Source organism: Drosophila melanogaster, chromosome 3R, assembly GCF_000001215.4.
Source record: "Drosophila melanogaster chromosome 3R".
NCBI lineage: Eukaryota > Metazoa > Arthropoda > Insecta > Diptera > Drosophilidae > Drosophila > Drosophila melanogaster.
In genome coordinates, this window is record NT_033777.3 from 21,386,357 (window position 1) to 21,409,016 (window position 22,660).

At 42.6% G+C, this 22,660-nt stretch overlaps 4 protein-coding genes and 1 long non-coding RNA gene across 6 annotated transcripts; 3 read left to right on the plus strand and 2 right to left on the minus strand.

Moving 5' to 3' along the window:
- Positions 1–2,523: 2,523 nt before the first annotated feature.
- On the plus strand, positions 2,524–4,093 carry bap (bagpipe). The gene is made up of 2 exons (NM_169958.2): positions 2,524–3,103; positions 3,225–4,093. Exons 1-2 carry the CDS (start codon positions 2,659–2,661, stop codon positions 3,926–3,928), a joined length of 1,149 nt encoding a protein of 382 aa, NP_732637.1. The 5' UTR covers positions 2,524–2,658; the 3' UTR covers positions 3,929–4,093.
- A 7,331-nt stretch (positions 4,094–11,424) lies between these two features.
- Positions 11,425–13,386, minus strand: Ugt49B2 (UDP-glycosyltransferase family 49 member B2). Its single transcript, NM_001104389.3, has 4 exons — positions 13,367–13,386; positions 13,021–13,258; positions 12,303–12,968; positions 11,425–12,183 (listed from the first exon to the last, which is right to left on the minus strand). The coding sequence occupies exons 1-4, from the start codon at positions 13,367–13,369 to the stop codon at positions 11,510–11,512; spliced, it is 1,581 nt and encodes a 526-aa protein (NP_001097859.4). The 5' UTR covers positions 13,370–13,386; the 3' UTR covers positions 11,425–11,509.
- Positions 13,387–15,297: 1,911 nt separating this feature from the next.
- Positions 15,298–15,933, minus strand: lncRNA:CR46046 (long non-coding RNA:CR46046). Its single transcript, NR_133430.1, has one exon. It is a non-coding gene; the product is annotated as a long non-coding RNA:CR46046 (long non-coding RNA).
- A 1,445-nt stretch (positions 15,934–17,378) lies between these two features.
- CG7907 (uncharacterized protein) lies at positions 17,379–20,334 on the plus strand. 2 transcript variants are annotated; one of them, NM_001104390.2, is made up of 4 exons: positions 17,379–17,619; positions 17,685–19,153; positions 19,223–19,532; positions 19,622–20,334. In NM_001104390.2, exons 2-4 carry the CDS (start codon positions 17,742–17,744, stop codon positions 20,159–20,161), a joined length of 2,262 nt encoding a protein of 753 aa, NP_001097860.1. In that variant the 5' UTR covers positions 17,379–17,619; positions 17,685–17,741; the 3' UTR covers positions 20,162–20,334. The 2 variants fall into 2 exon arrangements, with proteins under 2 accessions (NP_001097860.1, NP_001097861.1); NM_001104391.3 differs by having other exon boundaries at positions 17,379–17,502.
- A 754-nt stretch (positions 20,335–21,088) lies between these two features.
- Positions 21,089–21,968, plus strand: CheB93a (Chemosensory protein B 93a). Its single transcript, NM_142713.3, has 3 exons — positions 21,089–21,350; positions 21,410–21,586; positions 21,657–21,968. The coding sequence occupies exons 1-3, from the start codon at positions 21,096–21,098 to the stop codon at positions 21,825–21,827; spliced, it is 603 nt and encodes a 200-aa protein (NP_650970.2). The 5' UTR covers positions 21,089–21,095; the 3' UTR covers positions 21,828–21,968.
- Positions 21,969–22,660: the final 692 nt, after the last annotated feature.

The window sequence follows — 22,660 nt, forward strand, 5'->3', positions numbered from 1 at the left end:
ATCTGGTCACACTGAGCTGCCGTTTTAAAAGCGATAAAAATTAACATAATTTCTTTAAGTGAAATTAAGCAATAAGACATTTAATTGTGTGTCTGGATAAGCAGAACTAGTATTTAGTGTTCCATATTACTACTGTAGCGTATTTATATTTTGAGCATTATAGTTGACGACAGTATCGATATTATCAAGATCGTAATAATAAAAAAGTAGGTCCTGTTTTAAGCCAACTGACTTATTAAATTAATTCATTGTTTACCAATTTTTCTGGCATACTTATTTTTAACTGCTGCTTATGTATGGTTTATGCTGATTATGTAAGGAATCATGAAATGCATGGCTCACAACCCAGTTTACAACACAGATAGTAACCAATTAACTTTAATCACGTATTTTATTTTAACACATAAATATAAAAGAAAATACATTTTATATTATAAAAATACATGAATACTAATATTGATATTATTTTCAAGAACGGAATAAGCAGCCGTACTTATGAATTTAAATATTTTCTATTTTGTGAGAGACAAAATCAATGCAAACTTAACGTAGAAAAGCACTTGTCCCCATTCAACATTAAAGTGGCACAAGGAGATCAGGTTTCCCAGCCAGATCCATGAATGGTAATGAAAAGCAGGGAAAGGCAAACATTTGAAGTGGCTTTTGATAAACCATTAAATAAAACTCAATACCACAAGGACAACAAGTCTGCAAGAATTCTGGGCGATGGGCATTCGGAAATCAAACAAGAAACTGTCGAATTTAATTGAAAATGCCAATTCATCATAGGGGTGGGATGGATTTACTCGGCCCCCTCCACTTTTATGTAATTGAATACCTGCTCCATTCGAGGGTAATCGCATCAGCAAAAGAAGCTAACAAAATTAGCGACAACACAAGCGGAGAGTCGCGTCTCTTGGGCGCGTGCGTCTGCCACAAGCATCATTATATACTAATTACTCGAGTATTATCGAAACCCATTCAGGCGAAATGGTATAACGAGTAGCAGTTCCTGCCCCGATCCATTCCAATTGCACACCGCACTTGGTCCTGAATTGGTTACTCAAATCTGACCGCAAAACACGGAACCCTCACCCACTCACCCCGCTCACTTCCATCACTTTCGCGCTGGTCTTCCATTGTTGGCTTGACTTTGCGGCGCCCGCGGCTTTAAGAGCCACTGAATTGGCAATAAAAAGATTATAGCCCGAAGGTGTGAAGTGCAGTGGAGAGCAGAAATCGCACCGAGATCCGGAATCAAAAGGCACAAAAGCCACCCCAGGCGGCGAGGCGATGAGAACGCGTGCTCGTTTCGCTCGGATTTGTTCCCAGCATCCGAACATCCCAGCATCCCACATGCCACTCGATTCGAGTGAATCAGTTGAGTGCCTTTCGGACTGAGTGGGCAGCCATGTTGCCACAGCCTCCGGGCATCCAATCAGCGCTCTTTGGGCTCCATGCCAACCAATGAGAAGAACTTACCTTGAGTACTCTTTGAGTGATCTCTGGAATATTTGCCCAGGTTAACTACTTAACCAGTTGCTTATAATGTGAACTATAGTTTCTGAAATCTCAGTCTTAGCCATTTTCGCTGGTTTGATTTAGTTATGTTCATGTTAAAAGCACTATTATTTTAGTTTCATTTGCTTAGTTAATACACATTACGGCCTGTATAAAAAATTATGAAACACTTTGCAAATAAGTGCCTAAATTTTTATCTATTTTAAAACTATAAAACCATCTGTTTTAGATTTTATTTATTAATTTAAAAGCTATGTAAGGTAAATACTTCATATGGCTTTCTTACTTTTCCACCAGCTGGCTGGATTTATTAAAATAATATTTGGTTCAGTAAAATAATTTATAGAATTTTAAGATATTAGCTGCCTAATAATTTGTCATAATGTAAGCAAGTGGCATACGTGATTATATTATGTATTGTAGTTCGAATGCTCGACTTGAAGTAGGCAGCTACGAAGAAATATTTTTGGTTAGACCCATTAAAGTATTGTTTAGTTTTTGGCTAACGATTCCAAACAATCCCATGACCCAACTAACCTACTTACACTAAAAAGTTGGAGTTTACGGTTGATTGTTTCCGAATGATTTAAATTCTAAACAAATCGTTCGTTTAAACAATGAGTTGAGATGGGAATGGGTTTAGTATGTAAACCCATTCGGAGGACTGTACCCAAAATGTGGAAGACAAAACACCGAGGAGCAGTTAGCGGGCTATAAACAATAAACAGGATGCATGCACTCCCCGCGTGTTAAGGCGCACCATACAAGTACGTGGCAGCAACCGTAGCCATTTACGACCGACTTTGTTTACGCACTTGAGAGGAAACTCAAAGGCTCTCCAGCTAGGTTTCGGATCCACCAATGGCAGGAGTCGAATGCCAGTTTCCACCCCCACGGATGCCGGCGAGCCACTTGAGTACGGCGCACATTTCCACTCCGTGAGACCGAGTGAATCTCGCCGGGGATCTCGGCTACTATTTAAAGACAGCCCGGAGCGCCCAGTTGAAGCACATTCGCTGCGCAGCCCTCGAGTCGTGAAGATCGGAAAATCAATAGAAATCCGTAGTGAACAAGTGTCGGAAAGGCCAAAGACAATACCTATATATATATATCCGAAATATTCAGAAAATTCGAAAAATGCTGAATATGGAAAGCGCGGGTGTCAGTGCTGCGATGGCGGGTCTGAGCAAATCGCTCACCACGCCCTTCTCCATCAACGATATCCTAACGCGCAGCAATCCGGAAACACGTCGCATGTCCAGCGTGGACTCCGAACCGGAACCGGAAAAGCTGAAACCCTCCTCCGATCGCGAGCGATCGATCTCCAAGTCGCCGCCACTCTGCTGCCGAGATCTCGGCCTCTACAAGCTGACCCAACCCAAGGAGATCCAACCAAGTGCCAGGCAACCCAGCAACTATCTGCAGTATTATGCGGCGGCGATGGACAACAATAACCACCATCACCAGGCAACGGGCACATCGAACTCCAGTGCCGCCGACTACATGCAGCGCAAATTGGCCTATTTTGGATCCACCCTCGCTGCTCCTTTGGACATGAGACGCTGCACCAGCAACGATTCCGGTAAGTAACCTGCACGAAATTAACGCCATTCAGGCTCTAATGGACTCTGAAAAGAACGCTACTTATTCATTGGCCTTTTGTATAGGATGTATGCTAACTTTTGGTAATTTTCCCTTTACAGACTGCGACTCACCACCGCCATTGAGCAGTTCCCCCTCGGAGTCGCCGCTATCCCACGACGGCAGTGGATTGAGCCGCAAGAAGCGGTCGCGTGCCGCCTTCAGCCACGCCCAGGTCTTCGAGTTGGAGCGCCGCTTTGCCCAACAGCGCTACTTGTCCGGTCCGGAACGCAGCGAGATGGCCAAGAGCCTGCGCCTGACGGAGACCCAGGTGAAGATCTGGTTCCAAAACCGCCGCTACAAGACCAAGCGCAAGCAGATCCAGCAGCACGAGGCCGCCCTTTTGGGTGCCAGCAAGAGGGTTCCCGTCCAAGTCTTGGTGCGAGAGGATGGCAGCACCACCTACGCTCACATGGCTGCTCCCGGTGCTGGACACGGCCTCGATCCCGCCCTGATCAACATCTACCGCCATCAGCTGCAGCTGGCCTACGGCGGACTTCCGCTGCCACAGATGCAGATGCCATTCCCGTACTTCTACCCGCAACACAAGGTGCCGCAACCCATACCGCCACCAACCCAGAGTTCCAGCTTTGTGACTGCATCCTCGGCGTCCTCATCGCCAGTTCCCATCCCCATCCCGGGTGCAGTGCGTCCCCAGCGAACGCCGTGTCCCAGTCCCAATGGCCAGATGATGAGCGTCGAGAGCGGAGCGGAGAGCGTTCACTCGGCGGCGGAGGATGTTGACGAGAATGTGGAGATCGACTAGGTTGGGAGTGACCATGTCTCGGAGGAGAACCGGGGCTACGTTTTTGTGATAGCCGTAGAAATTGTGTTTTAGCCTCTATGTGTAACCAATAGATGTCCCATAGCTTTAGTAGCATTAAGTTGTAGTCGTATCTACCCGAGAGCTAAATAAAATTATGAATTAAATAAAACTTGGTTTTTGTTTTGAGTTTTCTGCTTCACTTGAATTTCTTCACTTCATGCAGTTAAAACAATGCAGTTCGAAAAACGATAATCAACTTATCCTGGAAGAAGTACAAAGGTTTATAGTGATTTATTGTGTGTTTTATAACAATACATGTTCATATATTTCAACGAGATATATTAACTGATTCTTCTTTGAAGTCGCCTTATTATATAGTTAGCAATTGATTGGGTTTGTTTTTCCTTTTTCACAAAGGAATTTACAATTATTTACGTTAAACTATTCACGTTAAGGTTCATTTTTAATTTTAATATGTTGGCAAAGGAAACAAACCACGAAGTATCAATCTACAATAAATAGAGGTGGGATCTCATTGCTAGATTTTAAAATGTATTTAGTATTTTAAAAGAGATCTGCTTTCTGAAAAGAATACATCAAAAGGCGCTTAGCCACTAAACGATTGTTACATAAATTAATACCACATGACCTCAATTCGCATCAGCGGGCGGGAAGGCGAGAGGCTTCTCAGACCCTTCAGAATGACAGCGATCTGGCGGATGAGGGCCTCGAGATGAGATCCGCTGAAGTGGAATGCGTGTGGCCGGAGCCTTGCGAAAGCCGAAAGCCGCTGATGATGACCGACTATGACGAGCCCACTCAATGACGACATAGAAGTGCTTCAATGTGTCAGAAAGGTCGGGCCGGACGTCTGCGACCCACAAACCACTGACTTACATACGATGTTTCCCGGGCGCTTTTGCACAATATCGTCCCGGGTGGGATGGAGGAGGAGGAGGAGGAGGAGTGGGAACGGGATTGGGATCGGAATTAGGATCGGAATTGGGAACATAGACATGTCCTTAGCGGCACAGTTGGTGGCTGACGACACAAGGACCTGCCTCAAGTGCCCGGCGGCGACAATTCTAACGGCCGGCCGACCTGTTGATGTTTATAAACAAACAAACAAATAGAATCACCAACTGACGCCCAGGATCGGAAAAGGACATGTGCCCAGTGGAAATTGTCGACTGATCGACTGATCATTGCTAAACATTCACTTCAAAAGGAAACAATGTCGTTAGAAACAATGTTGCTCGTATTTCCAGAGAAACATTTTTAAATATCCCCTAAAAATGTTCACCCCTTTCACAAATAAAAATATTTAAAAAAATATGTTATATAAATAATACAATATCTGAGATTTAAGGATAGAAGGATAAATGAAACCTTTTAATTATTTTTTCAATCGGCGCCTAGCGTATGAAGCCTCGGAGTTTTTCCACATATTTTCTAAAGTGCTGAAAATTTTCGAAAGTGGGGCATTGAACGTGCTGGTCTGGTGACTGCCAACTGAAAAAACATTGGTATGAGGAGATCTCTAAGTACGTATATTGCTCTTGGACGCATTCTTAGACTAAAAGCACGCAGGCATTTGACAAATTTGGGACACTAAAATCGATTGACAGCTGTAATTACTTGGGTAAATAACAGATACAGCGGCTTGAGGATGTATCTTTTTGCCACTGTGCTCCCAAATTCTTGTCATATTTTATATTTCTGTTATAGATTTGTGTATTTATTTAAATTATTTAAATTTTCTGTTTTAAAATAAACACGAGTTACTGGTCCAAACTATATGATTTCCCTTCTACGTTCAGACACGGACTGTACCTTTAGAAAACGTAGGTGCTTCAACTTTCTATGTGGATTCTTGGGATGAAATAGTTTTAAAATGTGTTTTTAAATTCCGTTTTTGACTCATAAAGACCTAAATAAATTGAATAAATCTAAATTGCTAAAAATTTGATGTCGTGCTTTTGATTTCCATAGAAAATCGTACATTTTACTGATTATATTATTCTTTAAATTATCCACAGGCAATTAGGAAAGTGCAACGAGTGGGAAACAAGACTGAGTGTTTTCTGAATTTTGAGTGAGTTTTTCGAGGCCCGCCCCATTCCGCACACTCGGCAACCAATAACACGCATAATTCACGGACTCTTTGACTTGGAGTTTCGGTTTTACAGCACGCTTCGGATTTCGAAGGGTTGAAGACGCACGCTGCATGTGGTCTTGGAGTGAATGCAAATCGTCCTGCTCGTCCGGCGGCTCGGCTACTAATTTGTTTATATTGCGCCGCCTCCGGATTTGTTTATGCAACCTTTTTTATGACACACATGCCGGGGTGCTACGAGATGTCAGCTACTTGACGGCAATCCTTTTAAACCCGGCCGCCTGATATTTGGCTTGTAATTAATATGGAAATTAGTCATGGGTCGCTTTCGGGGTCGGGGCCCAAGTGGCGTATGCGCAATCTTTGAACTGCAATTAGTCGTCGCCTGTCACCGGGAATGTCGAGGACGTCGGGTAAACAATATTGGCAATATTTGCTATTTGTTTAAACATATTGGGCGGAGGCCTGCATTCTTAAGCAGAGAGTGCATTTAATGGCGGAACGCGAAATTCAAAAGAAAACGCCAAAAACACGCTGGCCGGACAGCTTAAAGTGTAAACAAAATGCCCGATCCGTTCACTTATTATAAAATGCACTGCATTCTTGTTTTGGCCCATCTCGATGCACTTTGCATCAGCGCTTCGGCGTTCGCTTTCCATGCTCCTGTTCACCATGCCCCTCCATAACGTGTCCCAATCCCAATCGCAATACCAATACCAATCCCAATCCGAATACGACCCCCATCCACAGACGTGTCCCTCGATCTCCATCTCTGGCCGGTCGATCGTCTGCTGCACACATGTGTGCCATAAAAGGAGGAGGCTGAGGAGATGGGATTTTCGACTGCGACTGCGACTGCCACTGCGACTGACACTTCGATTTGCCACTGCTATTGTTGTTGTTGTTGCACGTGTTGCTCTGCCGATGCGTTTGTTTATGCCACATCCCTGCTACTAACAGTTCTTGGTAGGAATAACTTCACAACAAATTCATCAACTAAACTCTAAACTCCACAGCGCGATACTCTACGCGCTGGCTAAGTCCATGGAAATTCTGTGATTTTCTGTTCTGAGCTATGAATATAGATGTATGTGGTGTAAGATACTTAGCTTCAATAATATTTGAAAGTCAGAAAGCAGGCAGATTAAACAATCAATTACAAAACTGTATGTAGATTATAATCCTTCTGATTAAATATATGTATGTATATGGTTCATTTGCAGAGCATTTCGATGCCGCATATTTGAGCACGTCCAGACTGATTTTGTTATTGGCATAGTGCTCTTTGTTTTATGGGAGGATGGTCCTGGTCCTAAGAGGGGGATGGGGATACCAGTTCCCAAAATGGGTTTGGAGCCGGAGCCAGCGACATCGCCTAATTGCTTTGCTGCCGGGTGGGCGATGGGGTTTGCCACTGATATGGATTCGGCGGAGCTAGGTAAATGAATCGTTGTCTTCCCGAGCGATTAACCCACTCACACCCACGGAAGACGATTGCTGAGTAAACAATGCTCGGAAGCAGCGTACAAATGATGCCCCGGACTATTTGTGTTTATTTTGTTTTGAAAATTGTGCGTTTAATTTATAGTTAATTGTTTTTCAGCCTTTCATTAGCCAACCAAACCGAGCGGTGACTGTGTGCGGTCCCGAGAAATTCCCAGTAATTCCAGCCCACAGGCCCGAGCATTCGGATGATATTATACTCGCACACCAATTGTTGATGATGGTGCTATTTGCGCAAGTTGTTGGGCAGCCCGCCCGTCCGTCCGACAAAATGGCCACCCACCTCAATTTCAATTTGAAATTCAATTTCCAACTCAATCTTCCGTCCGGCAGCTGTTGAAGCAATCTTTGCGCAATGCCAAATCCAAATCTAAATCTAAATCCACATCCCAATCCAAATCCAAATCGGATTCGATCCAACCACCCCGCTTTCGGTGGCCACTCCTTTGCTTATTTGGCTTCAAATAAAAAATCATTTAAATGATTTCGAGAACGGCTGCCTTAGCCTAGAGAAGAGCATGGTGGCATGAAATTGAATGATAAATGTTTTGGCTTTTGTGATTTTGTTTATTGTTCAATTTCGGCTAAAAAATTCAAATTTTCACCGCATGCATAAAACGGTTTTGGTGCTCGGTCGCCTTTTTTTTTGTTGTCTTGCCTTTTTAACTTATCGCGTTTTATAGACAGCCATTCAAATCGGCAAATATTGAGTTGAGTCCAACTAGCACTAGTTGAATGGCTTGTTGTTTCGCGAGCTGTTTAGATGAAAATGTTGTGGTATTGCGGACTGCAAAAGAGATACGAGATGGGCACACACATGTGTCCAAGTTCCATTCGGGCAACTTCATTAGCGTTTTTAATGGACCTGCCGACTCGTAATATCCGACAATTAAAGTCGCAATAGACATTTGGTTGGGCCGCCGCCAGTCGATTCACGTGTGTTAGATGGGCCCCGGGGCCAAAAACTGAGTGGGTGAGATGTGATCGATCTTCCATGTGTACAGTAGATGGATAACATGGTAGTATTGCCCAATGGACCTTATCAGCTGGCTGAGCGCTACTAATAGGCTACCAGGCGGAAAACACTTGAAGATCTATTGATAAACAGTCACTTGGTATGTGAACTGGTGGGATCTGTTTTTCTCCACGGAGCATTTGGCATCGAAAAGTGTTTAGATGGATCGAGATGGGAAAACAAGCTGAATGGTGTCGTCCATAGGGTAAACACTTCAATGAATCGAATCAGTTTCCTGGGTGGAAAACTTTTCGGGTCGGAATCTTTTCGCTGAGCACCTGCAACTTACTGGGTCGTTAATCTTTGTTTTCCTTTATTTATTTCGAACAACATAAAAGCGCTTAAAGTCTGTTTAAGTGCCCATTGCTTAGTGTAAACAGTATTTCTATCGGCTGAGTCACAAAAGATGTAGGTGCTTCTGGAATTTAGCAATGGCCAATGCGTTCTTTGAAATATTTAAATGAAGTCTCAGAACAAAAAACATACGAGTTCCGGTAAAAAAAAAGGGTGGAATACAAGGTAAATTTTGCATAATCTCTCTACAATAGAATAACATTATTATCTATCTAGGTCAAAAATATTCTTATTTGAATCCGTTTTATTAGTAGCAAAATACATAAGTGAAATTACGCCGAGCATCAACTAATTGGGATTGAGTTCTCTGCAATGCATAAATCAACATTAAATTGTCGAAGAAGAGCAGTTTAACGCCTCGTTAGCTTTCGTCACTAAGCTGAGCAATTTCGGCAATTTTAAATGAATTCCACCTCCTTTTTCCTAGTGCCATCTCTTTATTCTCTTTCCTCTTTTTGGGATCTTTTATTTTTTCATAATCACTATACGGTGAAATTCCTTCGTCCTGCCACCCAAACGCCTATCGGCCACACCCACTCCAATGTCGCCAGCTATTAGCAGCAATTTTCAATTTCCTTTCTGATGAAGCACATGGCAAGAGAGCAAATTACATGGCGCACAACTTGAGACATTCGCTTTTCTTTTGCCTTTCTTCTCTCGCTCGCTCGCTACTCATTTTCCTCTTTTTTAGGTGGATTTTCCCCCCTTTTGAACTCCGACGTCCTGGGCGCACACGTACGCAATTGTCCTGAGCGCTCGTCTTCGATTCGAAAGGAAAATTTTCTTGCAATTTCAGCTGGGTGGCTGTGCTGAGTGGGTCGAGAGTAGAGCCCAGACGGGCGCAAATGAACGGCCATTATGTTTATCCGAAGTGAAAGCGAGGGCTGAAGTGAATTTTTAACGAGCTGGGGCAAAGACGAAGACAAGCCAGAGAAGCTTCCAGTGCGCTGCAGTGAGTTAGTGAGCTATCCTGCCGGCAAAGGACATGCTTCAATAGAATAAGAAGAAAATTACACTTAAACGCTGCGGCGTGTCGAAAAGCTTCAGCTTCCCTGGGAGGTCAGCCTTTTGTGACCTTACTAAAGGTAGTTTAGTGTAGATGCGAGGTTCGTAACGCTATAAAAAATGTGAAAATATATATAGTAGTAAGGTAAGCTGAATTAGATTCCTAAACCAAAGATATGTTAGGTCACTTAGATGAGTCATAGCTAGACCAACATAATGTTATTTTTGGTTACTTATTTGTAATTTGTATTATTTTATTTTCCAAGTGAAGTGTATAATGACTTCAGTTTCGACCAAACTCAGCCAGCTATTGGCCAACTTTGATTGGGCTCCATTCAAAAGGTGGCCATCCAAATTGCCGGTCAATTAAGCATTGCTTCTGGGGTCTTTCCTCGTTAACCTGTCCTCATCACTCGCAAAGCCATAGTAGGCATAAGCACATTCCAGTGCCGAAGGATGATTTTAAGTTTATTTGCCCAAGCCGTTGACAGACAAACAGCTTCGGTTCACCCCTTTCCGCTGCCCATACTCAAAAGCAGCACTCATACGCCCTGTGCGCCATCTGCATTAACATATCATTAGTGCGTGCGTGTGTTTGGCTGTTTATCGACGCTTTTGTTTACAGCAAAGCGTAATCATGTGTTACAAATACCAATAATACAGCCTATGGGCCCTGGGCCTTGGTAACCCTATAGCCATAGAAGCATCCAGCATGGGCGTCGCACCCACTTCAATGTCAGTTCATGAATGCATAATGAGCCCTAGAGCTCCACAAATCGTGTCTCCGCACTCCGTCCTCAAGTGCACTTTGCCGGAGATCCAGTCTCCCGGTCTGGAGTCGTGTAAACATCCCATTTTTGTGTCCAAATGGCGCTCCAGTTGGCGCTGCCATTGCAGGAAGCCAATGTCTTTGGGGTCAACTTGTTTGTGCGAAATTTAAAATTGGAACGAAAATAAATGAATACAGCCGGGATCATCATGTGCATACTTTGGTGTTCAAATCTGTTGATATAGATAGATCAGAATTGATTTGAAATCACAAAAATTGACCTGACATTCAAATTTTATTGGTTCTTGATGATTTGGTAAGATCATACTCTAGCAGAGTATGATACAATTGGGCTTTCTAAAGCCCTGGAAACATTATGATGATGTTGAAATGCCATTAAATCTACGGTGAGTGGACTTTATCGTTTTTTTTCCGTTGGCTTTTGCATTTTTGCTTAATTCGTGAAGAACACTTGGCTCGGCACTCAGGCGCCTTAAGTAGAACCAACCAATTTGGATTCATTAAATACTTAAGTAGAAGCTCAAGTGCCACGTCTTAAGTGTTGGGCTATAATTGCAAAAATATGTAAAAAGAACAAAGTGCAGATCAAGTATTTATAAAGAACTTTATAGAAATCTCCATATGGTGTTGATTTTTGTTTAAAATTTTCAATATACAGAATTTTTTGGGCTTTATTCTTTATCAATTATTTTTACCTTTCATGCTAACTATTTGGTCTTCTCCATCGTTAATCCACGCATCACATAAGTTTCTAAGATAATATTGGGTTATATATAGCACTCAACCCATTTGTAGTTTTCATTCAGTTTTCGCCTCTTTCTTCTGTGCTCGAATTCCTCTAAAAGATTTATAATTTCGACTTACAGCATACAAGGTCAAAAGTGGTAATAGAGTAATAGCCAGAATAATTGCTGATACATCCAGAAGATAGAACTGGTACCAGGGCAGATGCACTCCTGCTGCCACCAAATGTGGCGCTCCCCGATGTTCTACGACATAATTAATCCAATACATCGCGGTGTCCATTGCGCCGAGTGGACGATCCCGGAAAATTCGCGATGCTTTCATCATATTGGCTTGATATTTGGGATCTTTCAAGAGCGCATGAAGCGCAGACTTAAGTTGATCTTTCGAAATGGTGCGATAGTCCAAGCCAATGGCATATCCCGCTGCTTGGCCCGCCTTAATGTTTATATCCTGATCGAAATAGAATGGCATTCCAAGCACCGGGACCGCATGGTAAACTGCCTCCTGCATTCCAAACAGTCCTCCATGGGCGATGAAAACCTTCACATTCGGATGTGCCAATATGTCAGCCTGGGGTAACCACTTTTCGACCTTTACGTTGTCCGGAAGATTGGGCAGCTGATCATCCTCGAATTTCCAAAGGACCCTTTGCTTCAAGCTGGCGAAGACGTCAAGGAAAATTTGAAGCTTTTCCGCTGGCATGTCAGCACTGCGCACTTGAGATCCTGAATTTGACAGAGATTTCTTTTACTTCGATTTAATTCAATAATACATATTCTAAATCAGTTAAAATCCCTGAATTTTTTTAGATAAGCTTATTTTACAACACTCTATGTAAACTCACCCAAACTAAAGTAGATCGCACCGTGCTCAGCGTTATCCAGATAGTTTTTAATATGTTCTGGTAGGGGTTTGGGTGGCAGGATGTGCAGTCCACCCACCGAAATCATATTCTGGGACATGGGTCTTGGCGAAGTCAGCGGCATGTAGCTATTTAAAAGAATAACCGAGATGTTCTGTTCCAATTGCTTGACCGTTGGCACCCGAGGCAGTAAGCTACTAAAATGCTTCCTGATGACGGCATCCTGTTGCGGATAGTAGGATACTTCCCGGACAACATCCTCAGCCGTGCTAATCACTACATTTTCCAATCGCTCCCACAAGGACATTCTATCCGTACAGGACAAAAAAACATTGGGAACGTAGGACAATGGATTCACAAAACCGAAGACTTGACTAAAATAGTTTGCGTATGCAAAAGTAGCTATGGTAATTGCAGGTATTTCGTAAATGTAACCCAACATTAGAGCTCCCTCATTGTGGAACTGTTCCACAAGGAGCAGATCGAATTTCCCCTTCTTATCCTTGGCATAGATCAACTCCTGAACTTCGGGATGGGCCAGAGCAAAGTCCGTTGACTTGATGCCAATGTGTTGGGCCAGTCGCATGTGTGTTAGCTTTGACATGTCAATCATATCCAGTGCCGATTTTGTTTTCATCATCGCAGATACTGTGGAATTAGGCCATCAAATTTGAACTCAAGAAATAATAAACTCACTTACTGTCCGCCCAGGTATCGTACTTGGGCAAAAGTATTTCCCTGTAGTTCGGCCCCAAGTTTTCCTTGGCCAATGATAGCGGTGTGATGAAGGTGACCTCATGTCCACGTTTCACTAATTCCCTTATAATGGCATCCGTCATCATAAAGTGGCTCTTTACAGGCAGGAAGAATGGTGCCAAAATTCGTGCTCCATCTCCAGTGCCCAAAAGGCATACGAAGAGCAACTTCATAAAGAGTATCTGCGGTTTAAAAATATATATGTCATGTTATTAATTAATCCGATGCTCCAGTGCTTGATTATTTAATAGAGTTCAGGTCGACTCTTTATCTTTGAACGCGAAACACACCATTGTATTAAGATTTAAAAGATGTCTCTTAAGTTCTCGGGAGTCACAGGTACACTGAACTGAAAGCAATCTTACCAGTGGTTTTATTATATATGTTCTGTTATCTGTCATCCAGTTATCCAGTTGCAGACCATAGTAACTATAGCAATAAATGATCGCATATCAGTAGACGCCATTCTGTCTAGTGACGAAGAGCACTGAGCGTGTAAGGAAGATAATATTCATCTAATCCATCTAAATGAGGTACAACCACAAGGGGCACTACAGTTTAACATTCCGCTTATAGAGAATATTTGGAATACCATTTTTGCTTAAAAAAAAAAATGAAACGGATTTCGTCACAAAATAAAATAAGTAAAGGCGCGATCATCACCCCCTTTCTGAGAGGCGTTTTGGTTTAGCCTATTTTAGGAAATTTCTTTATGTAGGTAGATGTCATCTACTGTGATAAGAGTTCATTTAAGTTACCTATCAGTTGGTGAATGCTGTGGTTGAAGATAAGCAGCAGACGAATGAACTTGATAAAATCAATGTTTGTTTACACATCTTAATCATAATCTATGGTCTTTGACGATAAACATTTGTTTAAATGAATGCACATGTTGAAGATATTAAATTATTTGTTTTCCGCAAAAAAAGTATGTATATAAATTTTTAATATGATCAAAAGTATCTCATAGTGTGCTGATTTCAAAACTTTCCTCCACGATTTTATGTTGTACTTCCCAAAGTGATCAAGTTGAACGATGGGAAATAGCGCATAAATCAGAGGCATTAGGATAAATTAAATATTTGCCTCCCGGTTGCCAGCCAGCCGAATGTGTGGTAAATTATGGCGCTAAACTGAAAGATTGCAGCATCCCTTGTAAACTTTCCGAATCGACAGCATATGCAAATTTAAATGGTTAAGTTGCCATAAGACTCAACGCGCCAATTTGTAGGCAATCAAATGATGTGTTTGAACTGGAATTTTGGAGAATGGTATGACGTTCGGTGTGGACTTCTGTGCGGATATATTGATTCCGATTCCCATCGGATTGGGGATTCAGATCAGCAGCGAATCGATCATTCAATTTGGCAGCCATTCGCGGCGGACTTATATTATTGTTTACTTTGTCATATTTTGCCAATGTGTTTTTATTGTTCTGCGGGCCGCATTCGCATTCTACTCGTATTTAGATTGCCTCTATTTGTTGCTGCATGCCAGGCAGTGATACTTTGTTTATTGTCTCGGCCAGTCCAAATAAATGCAACGACTATTTTGCGGTAAATTTGGCGTTGGCGGGTGCTTGCTGCGATTGCGACCTGGCCATAAACCTTGGTCGGTCATGTGTGTTCGCGGGTGGGGCTCAAGTGGATGAAGTTATTGCAAATTCTCTAATCTTGGGATAATGCCCCATCGCTGGCAATCACTGCAATGATCTCAACGGCCAAATGCGGCCATAAATTCCGCGTCGGATGGCCAAGTGTTCCGTCAGAATCAAAGCTTTTAAGCCGCTGCCTGAAGTGTTTCGCTTGTGTTCTAATTTGCCTTTTGCAGCGAATGCGCAATTAGCCGCTATTACATTAATAATACGCGTACTTGTCCTCGGCCGACCGAGCCATTGGTAATTGAAAAATCGGCTATTTCCAATGTGGCAATCGAAAACAGAAATGGAATTGAAAAGCGCACATTTGGCCAAAGTGAATCGTCCGTACTTAAGAGCTTAAAAGTGCGCATCTTGCCTCACTGCATCTGAGTACCGAATTTGAATATGTGTGCCATTCTGGTTGTATCTGTGGATCTGTGTATCTTTGTATGTGCACAAGAAAAAACTAGTTATTGGCGGTCTAGTTAATGAAATGGTAATTACTTACCGATTAATGTATGGGCTAACTAAAAGATTCTTATGCAAAAATAATATTAGTTTATAGTTTTAATAATAATTTTTCAGTATAGCACAACTACTACGTTTCCCTCAGTGTGGAGTCGGCCATCCGCTTTGCGGCGACGCTAATATGCAATTGGAAACCATCGGGGCCGCCAGTCAGTTTACGTAGCATAGCTTCCCCCGCCCACATGATGGTGATGGTGATGCAGTGGCTCCATGATCATGTAATCATGCGTGTGGCATTGTTTACAAATCACGCCTTGTCGCCCGTCGCTCCCGACCAGACAGGACACTCTTGAGGATGTCGGCAGGAGGATGAAATATGTGTGAACGCCGAGAGCGGAACCGTCGTGGTCCGCATCCTCCGTCCACTCAAGTGGCTAGTTCGGCTGGGATGGCTCGGTCAAGGTGCCTAATTGGGATTTGCACTCGACATCCGTCTAGACAGCTGTGCTGCGGAGGTCCTGCGACAAGTGGCTTGTTTTGGTTGTCGCCCCGGGACATTTGGGACACATTAGTTGACCACTGTTTGGAAACAAATGGATGGAAGGGATGGGTAGCGCCAAGTCGGAAAACAGGAGGGTCGGACCACACAACAGACGCAAATAACCCAAAACCGTACTCCAAATAAGCAAAGAACGATGCAACAACAAACATTTTTACACGCGAAGGAGATCTCGATGAAAATTAACAAATGTGTGCTGTTCCTATTGAAATGTGAATTTTTTTTTAGAAATTATTGATGACGCATTTCTCACAGGAACCGGATTTAATAAAATTTAAATAAATTTTTTGTATATTTTCTTTTCGTAGGGATAGTGTTAAAATATAGTGGCCAAGACAATTCATTTTATTACTTCCCTATATCCAAATAGTAGCTATTGTGGCATATGTGTATATTTTCCATATGTTAAAGTACATTATTTTACGCATTTACTGAAGAAACTTCGTCTAAGTTAATATATTTTCAGACAGTTCTTATGGAAATTATAAATATCATTAATGCCTCGATCTCTATTTGTTGTTTACAGTACAGAAACGATTTTTGGCCGTGTATCCCACCACTCGACTAGTGCATTTAGTGCTGGGGGAAATGCAGTTAATGAACTAGTGCAACTCCTTAGCTCAGCTCGACTCGGCGGGACTTGTCCATACCTATTCCTCCCCATCCATCCAGCCATCCAGTCCACCATATGAGCCAACGATCCATCCAACCATCCATCCATCTATCAGGGCCATCAGGTGTGTGGTGGCGTTGGCTTTATGGATGTGGATGTTCCACGGCCTCCGCCGTTAGAAGCGCAATTTGTTTATGCTACTTTGTGAGCAATAAAAGCACAGACGGCTATGTGGGTGGTCCCACCTTGGGGTTTGGGCCTTTGGATTTTGTGCAGTCGCTGGATATGATGTGTGGCACTGGTACTGGAACTGGTGCAGGGATGGCTGGGCATGGGAAGCATGGTATTGCGGATGGGGGTGCTGTGCTAATCATCGGCAGCTCTTCGGAGTTGTTCGAGTGGAAATAACCCGAGCATTGTGTGCTCCGGATGCAGCAGGATGTGGTTGGTGACTCTAGTCCCTGTGGGAATAAATTGAGTCATAATTGAATTGATTGCCAGCGGGGGCGGCCACTTGCAAGTGTCGGAATGGAGGGCCTTGGAACGGCTGTGATGCCAGTGAAGTGGCCGCCAAATTATTTGACATAATTGCGCCTTGATGAAGCGCTATCTGCTGGGAAAGAGTGGAAAGGGTGAAGCCACTCCAATCGGGTGCTCAAGTACTCATTGAACTCCATTGGAGCTGTGATCGCTGCTTTTCGGTAGTTTGTTGACCTCGGAGTTGTGGTTAAAAACTTGGCACTTCTCGACATTGTAATCTTTAGCAGCGATCCAATTTGTGTTGTTTTTTTGATAAAATTATCAAGAAATGTTAAAAATGGGTGGCAAGTGGTAAGTCCATTAAGTATCATTATGTCAAAATTGTGTCTATTTGTTGTCGTAATAATTTGTTTAAATGAAATTATTTGAAATATATTAGTTTAAAAAAATCGAAATCTAAGTATAAGCAGGCGTCGAAAAATGTCATTGCTGAAATGTCACTTGCACAGGACTAAATTTGCCATTAACTCGATTATTCTCAAGCTGAGTGGTTCGAATATTTCGTATTAACGAAAAATAATTTTTTCGGAAAAGTTCGGTCAAACACATTTAAGGCAGCAGTGAAATAGCAGTGCTACAATTTGGTTAAAAACGGTCAAATATCAAGGTGAATATCTGCCTCCGTTTTCTTTATACCTTTTATGCAATGCGGTAAAGGAGACATATTTATTCTTCATCGTTATCAGTATCTGACTTACATTTACTTTCATGAAGAACTTCTGAAGTAATTATGTGATTATGTGACTAATTCCATTTTTTTGCGTATTCGAAATAATTTTCCTTCCGCAGCCACTCTCAATCTTGGTTAGCTCCTTGGTCCTTTTACTCAAAACGAAGAACAAGACGATGGGCCGTCGTAAGCGTGAAGACTCCTCTGACGAGGAGGGAGACGACTGTCGCCAGAAGAGGACTGCCGAGACGACGGTGAAGACCGTGGAGCAGCTGATGAGAGAGCTTAGTTTCCCGGGGCACACTCCGCTCGAATTGAAGCTGGGGAACCTGGGTTACCTGCTAGGCAAAGGGATGAGTGTTGACCTGAAGGAGAACCTCATAAATGAGCTAGTAATATGTCTGGGCTATTATCCCGGACAGGCCAGTGCCTATGCCACACTTGTGGGCCTAATTAATGTCGCAGACTTTGAATTCGGCTCCGAGTGCCTGTTGTTCATGGCGCACAAGGTGGGAGAGTCCGTGCACATTCGCGATTGGAACAGGTGCCGTGGAGTGGTTCACTGCATGGTGGATCTGTATCACTGCCAGGTGCTCCCGTCGTCCTATATTCTAAAATTGCTCGCAGCCTTCTTGAAGGACTGCGAGGCTCTGAAGGATCCGGACGATCTGGTGGGCGTCACACCGCAGATACGACGCGATTTTCTTGCCTACTGTGTACTATCCGCCATGCCCCTTATTGGGCGCGATTTGGAGGGGGAGACGGCGTTTGATAAGCTGATAGTCTCACTCCAGATTTACATTAAGAAGCGGTCCGCTCTGCACACCAACATGTTGAGTGTGTGGCCGGATTTCAATCAGAGGGACTACCTGGAGCTGTTGTGGCAGCAGGTGGACGGTATGAGGCAGAACCATTGGGCCGAACCGGAGCATCAGTTGATCCCCCGACCTTACAAGTCCTTCTCTGAGACCTTGAGCCACGGCCGAATCCACCAGCTAAGGGATTATGATTTGGCCGCCCATGAGGAGCGATGTCGGTATCCGCTGCCGCGTGTATGTTTTCGCATCTTCTCCTGCGACTCTGTCGGCGAGATCCCTAATATGCCCCCGCCGGTGAGCATCGAAAGGCATCTGCTGGAGGCCCATATTCTGGACATACTGATCTCTTTTCATAAGGAGAGAAAAATCTGTGCCGATAGCCTCTTGATGTACGCCGCCTCCAAGCCCCAGTTGCCGGTCTATTACTGCATTGTGGAGGTGATCTTGGGCGAGATGCTGCGGCTGCCCACCGCCAATTGGAGCACCATTGCCTACGGATCCATTCTGGTGGAGCTGTGCAAGCGCCAACCGGACAAGATACCCCAGGTGGTGGCCCAGGCCTTGGATATAATCTATAATCGACTGAACTCCATGAGCGTAGCTTGCTTCGACCGCCTGGTCAACTGGGTGTCGCATCACATCAGCAACTTCGGGTTTAACTGCCAGTGGAGCAAGTGGGCTCAGGGTCTTCCATCGCCAATCGATCCGAGTGCCACCAATCTGCAGCCAAAGGTGGTTTTCCTGAGGGAATTGCTCAAGAAGTGCTTCAGGTGCGTAACATTTCTGTTTTCAGTTGCCAATAATATGAAATACATACTACTTTATCTTCCAATAATTAGACTTTCGTACCACCAAAGAATTAAAGATGTAGTGCCGGATATACTGGCCGATTTTCTTCCGCCGCCGGTACTGCCGCACTTCAAGTTTGTCGACGAAACCCTTCCTGGTGCCATTTTGTCCAAGGATCTGCTGGAGGCGATGCGCAGCCCGCAAGCAAGCCCCGAAATGATCTCTGAAATTATTAAATCCAGCACGGGAATCGGTCCGCTGCTCAAGATCAACGTGTTCACCCAGAACTGTCTTCATCTGGGATCCAAATCATTTAGCCACACTTTCGGGATACTTCGAAAATATCACTCTGTCTTCAAGGTGAGTTTGTTGATTCGTATTAAGTTATATTTACTATACCCTCTTCTTCATCAATTTCTATATCATTTACGTTTCCATTTTGTTTTTAGGATTTGGTTGCAGGAGATCCAGAGAGGCAGGCCGCGGTCTTGAACGGAATCTTCGATGTGTGGGTCGCCAGCGATCAGTACAAATTTGTGGTGACCGAAAAGCTGGTCACGGGGTTGATAATTGAGCCCATTAGCGTTGTGCGTTGGATCTTCGGCCCATCGATGCGCAAGGAGCTCACCAAGATATACATTTGGGAGCTGCTCCACTCCGCTCTCCGCCACCTGAAGCGTGTCCAACAAAAGATCGAAGTCGTGGATGTCGATGATCCAAGTGCATGCGATCCTGTAGTCAAAGGCATTCTGTTCACCATTGTGCAGCGTTTTGTGAAGACTCTTTGCGGTGCTCCGTTTGCAGACGAGGGAACAGAGGAGCATTACTGGTTCCAGTGGGTTCTGGGCAGACTGGAGGAGACGCTCTTTATCTATGCGGATGACTTTAGGGTGATCAATAACAAGTTGATTAAAATGTCCGAGGATGCATCAGATCTCAGGCCTGAAATCTCAAAAACCATTGCGGCTTTTGTGGCTTGCGTCATGTAACTTCTGTTGAAGATTTCATTCCCGACTCTCGATTTACGAATTTGACAACCAACTGGTGATTTACTTATTCAACGGACAAACTCAATATACACTCCCAAAAAAAAAATGTGTACAAAAAACACTATACAATTTTAATAATTTTTTATTACTTTGGGAGAAATAATACTGCTATCAAAGAAACTTCAGTGGTGCTTTTTATTTATATACTTTTAGTGGTTAGGTCTTTAGCTTTTATTAATTTTCAGAGGAAACGCTTTTTTTTTATTGGTGCTAGTATTTTTCGCCACAGTGTATGACTGCAATTTTTAATTTAATACATCGCAATTTGAAAAAGAATTGCGCGCTAATCTCTGCTATGTTTTTAGTATTTTCGCAGCCTATTTTGAAGGGATGTGTATCGATAATATCACAGAATACTTTATTATCGACTACAATCGAATATGTCGGTGTAGAAATAGCTTAAGATATTGACAGTAAAAAAAATGTAAAATATGAAAAACTTTCTTTGTATGGCATACTGGTATACTGTACGAAACGGCGCGCCTTTCAAATGAAATGACCAGTGACATGTGAAGGTATTGCCATGGATAAATACATTTGATGTTTATCTAACCCCACTGTTGAAAATATGTTATTACTAGTCAGAATCGTTCGTTTCACTAGCGGCTTACATGTACATAGATGAAATGAATGGAAAGTACAATTATAATTATATATCATTAATTAGGAACGTGCAAACATTATGATGGCTAATATAGTGTGACTATACATTTAAAGATCAGATTAATGAAAAAAACCCATATCTTCCTTGTAGATTCATATCATACGCGTGTCAAATAATAATTATTGGCATTTTTATATATTTCACGTGTGTCGCTTGAGTGCTATTTAAGGTTAAGCGAGACGCAAAATCAAATTACTAAAAAAGTGAAATATGGGGTGCGAAACTTCAGTATTATGCACGTTGCTGATTTTCTTCCAAATTATTGGTCGGTCATTTGAAATGAGCCACGATTTTGTGCCCATTAAAGATGATTTACTAAGTAAGTGCGAGGATAAGCCAGAAATGGGCTATTTGGATGCATTCGTGGATTTATCCAACTTCAGTCGCAAACGAGGTCCTGGTGGAGTTAATATATCAGGAAACATAACAACAATATGGGATGTGGATCCATCGGATGTCGTCGAGGTGAGAGGCTTTAATGCATTTAAATAAATAAACTTCCTCCCCAACTAACTGATTTTCAGATTGATGTTAGCATACTGAAGTTTGAAGGAGATAAGTGGATACCAACAATAATTAAAGGGAATGTTAAGGACTTTTGCAAGTCCTTTTACGACAAGAACACTCTTTATTACTCCTATTCGACAAAACACGTGGTTAACAAGAAGGAAGCGAAGGAAAAATGCATTACCACTCCAGGAGTAAAGATATACACCACTTAATCCACTATAACTCAATCCATTTACATACATTTAAATTCCTTTTTTCTAGGCAATTTTGCTGTGGGAGCCCTATCTCCTGAAAATATCATTCAGCTATGCAGTTCCCCTGAATGTGGGGCGGCACAAGGCCGTTCTTATATTTACTGCCATTGACAAAGCCGGAGTTAAGCGTGATAGGGACATTTGCATGGAAATCGTCGGTGACATTGTAAATGCCTAATCGTCATGGACCTATTTCTCTGAATTCGTTTAAACCTAATAATGATTATGATTTTATTGTTTCTCAACAAAGGTTTTGGTGGAGGGTTAATTTTTCTGCAACAACAAATTACTTTTGTTAATTTATTAATAAACAAAAAATTAAAGAAATGCTTAATTCCTTTGTTCTTGTGATGTGATTAGACAAATGTTCTAATTACGGAAAAGGTACATTTTAAAAATGCTCTGATCTTTCTGAAGATGAAAACTTTTCGTCAAGAATAGGTTGTATTATTAATATTATCCTACATATACCTTATTGAAATTAAAAGAAATCGGTAAATAATAGCCTCACCACTAGGTGGAGCTCGAGTGCTATCTCTAAAGCAGTTCTCTTGCTGCTTGCCGAAGCAGTTGATGCGCTGCTTGTCGAAGCAGTTGATGCACTGCTTGCACATTGCGCTCGCACAGTCATCAACTGACTACCGGGTATATCCTCTTGTATTGTCCACCTCCATATTCCTCTTGCTAGTAGTAGAATAGGGTATATTACATTCGTTGTAAAAGGTAAAGGGAGCGTTTCCAACACATTGAACTTGTTCTTGGTCGTAATTACTCCCCGAATCAATCTGGCCATGACCATCTGGCCGTATTATGAATCCGTCAATATTGTACTGATATAACTACACATATAGCTACGATACCGTTTTACGTAATACATCTAATCTGAATCAGAATTTAGATAGATTACTTAATGATAAACTTACATTTTTAAAAACACGCGAGATTGCTGATAGACTAGATCGCAATCTCAAACAACTTTAAACTGAAATCGATCTTATAAAGATTCATATC

What these genes read in the sequence shown, in the direction of transcription:
- bap (NM_169958.2), top strand. Translation starts at nt 2,659, where the DNA reads ATGCTGAATATGGAAAGCGCGGGTGTCAGTGCTGCGATGGCGGGTCTG. An exon ending in CTGCACCAGCAACGATTCCG is followed by an intron (nt 3,104 to 3,224) that starts GTAAGTAACCTG and finishes TTCCCTTTACAG; the next exon opens with ACTGCGACTCACCACCGCCA.
- Ugt49B2 (NM_001104389.3), bottom strand. An exon ending in GTACGATACCTGGGCGGACA is followed by an intron (nt 12,969 to 13,020) that starts GTAAGTGAGTTT and finishes CTAATTCCACAG; the next exon opens with TATCTGCGATGATGAAAACA. An exon ending in TGCGATCTACTTTAGTTTGG is followed by an intron (nt 12,184 to 12,302) that starts GTGAGTTTACAT and finishes TGTCAAATTCAG; the next exon opens with GATCTCAAGTGCGCAGTGCT.
- CG7907 (NM_001104390.2), top strand. Translation starts at nt 17,742, where the DNA reads ATGGGCCGTCGTAAGCGTGAAGACTCCTCTGACGAGGAGGGAGACGAC. An exon ending in TTGCTCAAGAAGTGCTTCAG is followed by an intron (nt 19,154 to 19,222) that starts GTGCGTAACATT and finishes TCCAATAATTAG; the next exon opens with ACTTTCGTACCACCAAAGAA. An exon ending in AATATCACTCTGTCTTCAAG is followed by an intron (nt 19,533 to 19,621) that starts GTGAGTTTGTTG and finishes TTTTGTTTTTAG; the next exon opens with GATTTGGTTGCAGGAGATCC.
- CheB93a (NM_142713.3), top strand. Translation starts at nt 21,096, where the DNA reads ATGGGGTGCGAAACTTCAGTATTATGCACGTTGCTGATTTTCTTCCAA. An exon ending in ATCCATCGGATGTCGTCGAG is followed by an intron (nt 21,351 to 21,409) that starts GTGAGAGGCTTT and finishes ACTGATTTTCAG; the next exon opens with ATTGATGTTAGCATACTGAA. An exon ending in AATGCATTACCACTCCAGGA is followed by an intron (nt 21,587 to 21,656) that starts GTAAAGATATAC and finishes CCTTTTTTCTAG; the next exon opens with GCAATTTTGCTGTGGGAGCC.